Source organism: Antrostomus carolinensis, unplaced genomic scaffold (genome assembly GCF_000700745.2).
Source record: "Antrostomus carolinensis isolate BGI_N321 unplaced genomic scaffold, ASM70074v2 scaffold33668, whole genome shotgun sequence".
Lineage (NCBI taxonomy): Eukaryota > Metazoa > Chordata > Aves > Caprimulgiformes > Caprimulgidae > Antrostomus > Antrostomus carolinensis.
Genome location: NW_010335566.1, coordinates 2630 through 9774, shown reverse-complemented (window position 1 = coordinate 9774; position 7145 = coordinate 2630). Strand labels below are relative to the sequence as shown.

At 47.3% G+C, this 7145-nt stretch overlaps 1 protein-coding gene across 1 annotated transcript; it reads left to right on the top strand.

Annotated features, from left to right (window-relative positions):
• Positions 1-338: 338 nt before the first annotated feature.
• On the top strand, positions 339-6921 carry LOC104530117 (probable tubulin polyglutamylase TTLL9; the record flags this gene model as incomplete). Its single annotated transcript, XM_029086645.1, is given in 6 exon segments — positions 339-518; positions 3867-4063; positions 5747-5860; positions 6279-6288; positions 6331-6439; positions 6872-6921. Coding segments are annotated over 6 exon segments (660 nt in total), but the record flags the coding sequence as incomplete, so codon positions are not given.
• Positions 6922-7145: the final 224 nt, after the last annotated feature.

Sequence of the window (7145 nt, the reverse complement as noted above, 5' to 3'; positions counted from 1 at the left end):
TCAGGGGTGGTGGGGCTGGGCTGCTGCAGCCGTCTGTGGGGGCTGAACCTGCTGCAGAGTCGGTGTCAGTGCTGATCATCCTGCCAAGGAGCGTGCTGGCTGCTCGGGAAGGCAGAACAGCCCTGCTCTGCTTTAGCTCCCCATGTTCATGCAGAGATATAGAAAGCTGAAATCAAGCCTTCTCCTCCCCAAAGAGAAAGTGTTTCTCAATGATATCCATATTTCTCCTCAGAGTATGTGGTGCAGATGATCCCCAGAAACTTCTCGAGGGCAATTAAAGTGAGTCAGACTGTAGGAGAATTTGTTGTGCTGAACCTTATATTTCTCTTTCTACCCAGCTGAGTCAGAAGAGCTGCTTAGTGAAGAATTTGAAGAGGTTTCGGAAGCAGTTAGAAGCAGGAAAGCTTGAGGCAACAAAATGTGCCTTTATCCTGAAGACTTTCAGAATGCCTTCGGAGTACCATTTGTTTGTGTAAGAGTTTTGCAAGAATCCTGGCATCACTTGGATTATGAAACCGGTAAGTATGGGCTCTCCCAAGGAAAGTGAGCCAGAGATGAATGGATGCCTTCGTTCTGCAGAGGGAGGGGAAAATATGCAGGAAATCTGCAGGAAGACCTGGGCAGGGCAAGGTGGCCAGGAGCAGCAGTCAACACACACTAACAAAACACTTCTTCTTGTGTAATAATTTATTTCAGTGGTCAAAAGACGGCTCAGTTTATTTGTAGACCCAAAGTTAACTCAGTGGTGTGGGTATAAAGTGCAGAGTTCCTGTGTGGAAGAACAGATTGTGCTCCCAGGGGTTCTCACTGTGGGGTTATGGCCAAGTTTGTGCTCTGAAATCTTTCTGTTCAGCTGCAGGTGTGCAAGAAGGTGGGTGTGTGTGCAGGGCAGCTGTCTAATGGGCTTCTGGTTAAGCAGCAATCTAGGGCAGCCCCTAAAGATGGAGCTATGAAAACATCTGTTTGGTTTTAGGGAAATCCCACTACATTAGAGATCAGCCAGTGCAAGTCCAGCCAAGTTACTAAGTGGACTTCCATCCTGAGAATGTGAAGAGATCACAGGAAGCTCCATGAGCAGCCTGGAGTGCAAGTTGGTGAGTATTTGGTTGGCATTAGCTTCTCTCTGCTCTGCAGTTAGAGACCTGAAGGGCAGCCTCATGCTCTGAATCACATTTTTTCCCCCCAGACCTGTAGTTACCTGGAGCTGTGCTGAACACAGCAGCTTCCACTTCAGCTTGGGAACCAAGAAAAATTGTGTTTCCTTTAGGAACGACAGTGATACGTCGTGACCCTGAGAAACGCCTTGCTTCTGCCAGATGATTCGAGCCATTTAACGTCATGACTATCGTGCCGTGGTGCCTAATTAAAAAGCCACCCATCTGTGAGACCTGCAAGTGAGCAGTCCCCTTGCCTTGTGCAGCAGATCTGGCGAGGAGGCTGGGACAGGAGGATTTGCCTTACCCTGCGAGTCAGGCCTGTCGGTAAGGGCATGCTTGTGAGAAGTGAATGGGAAATAATTATGCAAACTAACATGTGAATTACAGCCAGGAGGATAGCAGCTAGTGATTATCTAACTCTACAAATGGGAACGTGTTAATTGGCAAAGGAAAACCTTACATTAAGCTGATTTTGTGCCCACAGCCTCAATTAACATAGTAAATAACCAGAACATGGTAAACAAGGATATATGAAGAGCCTGTGATTACTGGGATTATACCAGCAACTTAAACGAAATAGTTCGTGGCTGACCTCAAAACTCCCAGGAAAGTAAAAATAAACTGTGTTACTCCTTCTGTTGGTCTGGGCTCTTGAGCAGCCCTGTGTTGTGATGTCTCAGGTGGCCTGTCCCACACTCAGATGCAGTAGTGGATCAGGATGTGCACAGTGCCACATCCTGGGGCTGCAGGTGTTGTGGCCAGAAGGACCAGGGAAGTTCTCCTGCCCCTGTCCTGGGCACTGGTGAGGCTGCACCTCAAGTGCTGGGTTCAGTTTTTGGGCCCCTCGCTCCAAGAAGGACATGGAGGTGCTGGAGCGTGTCCAGAGAAGGGCAATGGAGCTGGGGAAGGGTCTGGAGCACAAGTGTGATGAGTTCCCGCTTGGGTTCATGATGGGACTCGATGAGCTTAAAGAGCTTTTCCAATCCAGGCAGCTCTGGGATGCTGTGATGTACAATTGTACTGTTTGGCATTGGATGCATCAGATGAACCTTGACACTTCTGACTCCTGCAAACACCTGTACCATTCAGCTGCCCTGTTGCTGCCACTGTCACCCTGTCTCTCTCCTGTCTTTTTTCATTGGAAAGCTGGTGTCAGCAGATCACTGGAGGTGTCAGTTTGACAAATCAGCTAGGACCGAAGCTGAAGTGTCCTGGTTTCATTGTTGGTGGATGAAGGTTGGCAGCCTTTCTTCTTCCTCAGCTTCACAGAGCGTAAGGGAGCGTAAGGACAGGGTGATTCATGGGGGAGAAGTATTTGATTTCCTGTGTGTCACTCTTGTGACTGGATTGAGTTTGATGTGTTAATCAAATCAAAGCTATCCCACCTCAATTTGAGGGCTTAGGAGACAGGAAAATCCATCACTTCTCTTTGTGAAAGTTCAGTGGAGTTCATGCTTGCTCTGAATGATCAAAAGCTGTTCCAGAGGGAGGGCAGAGCACGCTGCCTTGGGTGAAGGCACACTGAGGTTTGGAGTCGTGCTGACAGGAAGAGCTCTGTGCCCTCTGTGAGGTGCAGTACCAGCTCAGGACAGTCACTTTCATTTTCCAGATGTGACTCTTGATTACTTTTAATTTTTATTTTTTTCCTGCAGTTTTTAGTACAATATCATCGTGTAGTGTTTGATTTAAGCTCAGGTGGCTGAAGCATGTGGTTACAGACAGGGATGATAATTGGCACTGGGCAGAAGAGGACTGTTTTGCTTGTTCAGTGTCTGTCTTTGATCCCTATCTCTACATCATTCCAGATGTTCATCTCACCAACGCACCCGATGGGCATCCCGGGAAGGTGCGGGGTACGCGCTGCCTGCAGGATGTTCCCCCTCTGCCTCTCGCTGGGGCTCTCCTGGCAGATGGGAGCGAGCTGACCTCATCCTGCCAGCTGCTGTGCACACGTGTGCTGCAGGCACTGGGCTCTGCTGCCTGCTCTCCTGATACCCATAAATATGATTTCATTGAGAGCAGCTTTAGGAGAGAGGCTGGGTGAACGTGCTGCTTTAATGTTGCTTTGCAGCTGTCTGAGCATCTATAAGGCCGATCTTTTTGACTTTAAACCCAATAACTTTCTGGTTAGCACTCTTCTGAGAGGTTGATATGTTATAGCTTAGCCCTTTGCTTCTAAGACCTCAGCGGTACAACAAGGTTAATGTTGATGGACAGGACTGTCACTGTTAAGCTTTCTGTCTCAAGAGGTGGCAGCTGAGAGAAAGAGAGGGAGAGGGGGGGAAAAAAATGTTAAATGGGACATCATATTCCTCGTGAATCAGGGATGAGGGTCAATGTTTGAAAGTAATAGAGGATGGTGTTGAACTTCCCTATTTATAGGCTGCTCCCTCCTATAAATCTCTCTTGTCTGTATGGAAAGGAGAGTCTTTGCAGTACCTTGAGAGAAGACAGGATGTTGGTTGCTGTTAGGGAGCTTCTGATGGGGACCTGGGGACTTTTTTTTCCCTGCAGCTGTACAGTAATCAACCCTGAAGAGTTCAACTGCATCGTGGGGCTGGTGGCCCCTGCGTTCTGGTCTTTGGCTTTTTGCTAAGAATTCTTGCTGGGCTGTGGAGACTTGTAGGGTGATGATTAAAAAAATCATGTGGACTAAATGTGTGGTGATGTGTTGGGAACAGTGAGTACGGTTGTGTTGGGATGTCTCAGGGCTCCACGTGGATGATTGAGCAGCTCAGACAGTGCTCGACCGTCAAGTGTGGGGCAGGGTCAGCGGACGTTCTCTGTGTGGACATGGACAATGCCTTCATCCAGAGCCTCCCAAGCGTTCAGAAGGGGATTAGCAGTGACAATCACTGCTTTGAGCTCTATGGCTGTGACATCCTGGTCCATCAAGATCTGAAAATGTTAATAAACATACAGGGGGTTATGGTCTCAGGCCAGCTGCTTTGCCTGGGACAGGGGCAGCTCGTGATACCGCTGCATCTTGTAGGTAGGTGCTTGAGCCAGGCTGGAACTGCAAGTGAAGGGTAGAGAGGTTTGTTTTCCATGAAGGGTTGTGGTGTCTGGAAGAAATACAGCTGGTTTTGCTCAGAGTACCAGAGTTTGAGCTGGGTGCAGCACCCTCTCACTTTGTCCATAGGATCTCTAGCACTGTGTTGTGAAACTGCCAATCTGGCTATTTGTGGAATATGTTCCCCTCCAAGTATCAGCATATCGCAAGTATTGCAGCACTTGCCAGAGATGGAGGGTCACCATCAGCTGTTCTGCTGCTTTGTATCTTATAGCAGTGCCCCAGCAGCTCTGATGAACCTCCAGTGCCCCATCATCAGCACTGTTTATCACTGATAAACCTCCAGCCAGTGCCATTTGGCTGCCAGCACTAAACATGACCTGTGTCTGTGGAGCACTGGCTAAAAGGCAGACCCCAGCTGGAAGAGGTCCCTCCTGCTAACTGTGGAGAAAAGAACTCCACAGGATTTGAGGCTGTTTAAAACAAAACAACAACAAAAAAACCCCTTTAAAACATAATTTTACTCTAGATGGTTGTATGTTTGTTTGTTTTTAAATACAGCTTTTCTCACTGGCTAAGTGAAAAATACATATCGTTAAAGTTCAGCTGAAATTCTCAGAATTTTATCTGCCACGGACACAACCCAAGTGTTGCAACAGCAGGAGCCTGAGAGCACAGCTGACTTGTCATTACAGGAGCTGAGAAAAATAGAAACAGCAAATAGTACTTCAGAAATGACAAGCAAATAGGATTATTATTCTCTCAGCCTTAATCACGTAAAGTGCAAGCATTACCATAGGTAAGGAAATTTCCCCTAGATATGATTTATGTTGATTGTGTCTCCCACTGAATGTCTTCTCTAATTTATTATTTTTAACTCTTCCCTCTAACAAGACGTGGTAGCTGATATACCTGTTACAGCCCTGTGTCCTGTCTGCATCAGTCCAACATTTCACATGGTGCCACTGGGGACAGCTTTATTTCAAAGGAACAAAGAAATGCAGCTCAGCTGTGGTCCTGGATAGCTCCAATTTGCACAATCTACTCAGTTCGTAGCCTCCAACCAGATTAGTGCCCAGGCAGCCTACATGTAAAGAGCTGGAGTCGCTTCAGTTGGTCAGGAAACAAATGAATCAGTGGAAGTTCTGGATGCTGTCTCTGCTCAGACATCGCTGCGGGGCTCTCGCAGGGGAGCTGCTTGAACACTGTGTTGTGCTAGAAAACTGTTCCTGGGAGACATCAGCATAAAAAAGAGTTAATGCTCATTCTGTGAATTCTCCTCAGCATTTACTGCTTCAGCTAGACTTTGGTTTTCACTTGCATGTCTTTCTGGAAGCTGGAGGGATTTTTTTTTTTCTTTAGTACCATCAGAACAGGAATAGAAACTTTGCAATGAGCTCAGAATGTTCTTTGGCTCGGTGCATGGGAAAGAGATTTAGGGTTGGATTTCCTATTGCTTCACACTTAGTCCTGCCTGCTAGCAGGGTAATGGCTTTGTGCACAGGCATTTCTCTTAGATGAACCATTGGCAAAACTGCCTGTTTCTCCCTAATTTGCTGTTGCTGTGTCTCCTCAGCTGGATTCTAGAGGTGAATGCTTCCCCTTCCCTCACCACCAGTAGCCAGGAGGACTGTGAACTCGAGTGTCAACCTCTCAAAGACATGCTTCGTATTGTGGACAGGGAGGGCAGGTGGGAAAAGATGTTTATTACCTTCTAAGGGGTTTTATTGAAATGTTTGGAATTAGATGGTCTGGTTCCAGGTCTTTCTTGGCAACTGGTCATAATATTCTAACCTTTATAACAATTAAACGATGAATTTCCAGAAACAGAGCAAAGTAGGCAAGTGTTCTGCCACTTCAGAGTGGGAAAACAAAGCACCACAGGGCTGCAGAAGGAATGGAGTCCATGTCAGAGCTGGGACTTGCACAAGAGTCTCTTTCAGGGGCCCTTCTGCATTGTGCCTCCCACACTCACCACGTCTGGAGCGCTCTGTTCCAAGGAGCTTGTCTTGCAGCATTTTGTGATTGGATTTATGACTGTGCTAACCTCAGATATTAACAGCAGAAAGATGTCCACTGCCTTCAGCTCTGCCTCTGTCTGTGCACAGGCAGAGAATTGTAATTGCTTAGGTGCTTCAGTACGTGCATTTGATGCTGTAGGCTGATGAGAAGTGTGTTGGAGGCTTTGACTTGATACAGAATGATGGGCCTGTCAGCAGAGCAGGAGACCCGGGTACCGCGGTGAATGAGAATGTCGTGGCACACACACGTAGGGGTGTGTTCTCATCTGGCACTAGCAGGGTGTCCTGCTCGTGTCCTTAAGCTGTCTGCACCTCAACAAGAGGAGAGCACACACCTTTCACTCGAGAGCTAAAGAACAGGAACAGTGTGTGAGCTCTGGTGGGAGCTAAGAGACCAAAAGGAGCAAATGCTTTTGGATGTAAGTGCCAGAAGCGCTGTTGAAAACATGCACGTAAGTGTAGCGGGAACAGTTTTGTTCTCAGTCCTGCTTTTCAAGCGTTAAGTCACAGCAGAGTTCTTCATCTGCCAGCTTTGCTGCAAAAACCACTCTACAGTGACTGTGGTGACCACTTACTGGGCACTTTCTGGAAGCTATTGTGTGTTTTACTGTTGGGAAGCAGCACTCAGATTCTGAAGTCGTGCTTCTGAGAGGCTGACGTGTTGTAACTTTATTTTGCAGGACTCAACTTGGTGTGCCTACGCTCACCTCTGGCTGTAGTTTCTAACTAACAAAACACAAGTACAGCTTCACCTGGAAGTGGGACCTTACCTCACCTCTATAGGAAGGAAGGGTAAGGTGAATGTATTAACATTTTCATTGCAGGCTGCTGCCATGATGGGAATAAACAACTGAAGCAGCTTTTCAGGAACCTTCCTGCACAGCAGAAAGTGTAACGCTGATCCCAAGCTTGGGAGGGGAGAGATCACCATGGATGAAATTCACTTTCTCTTCC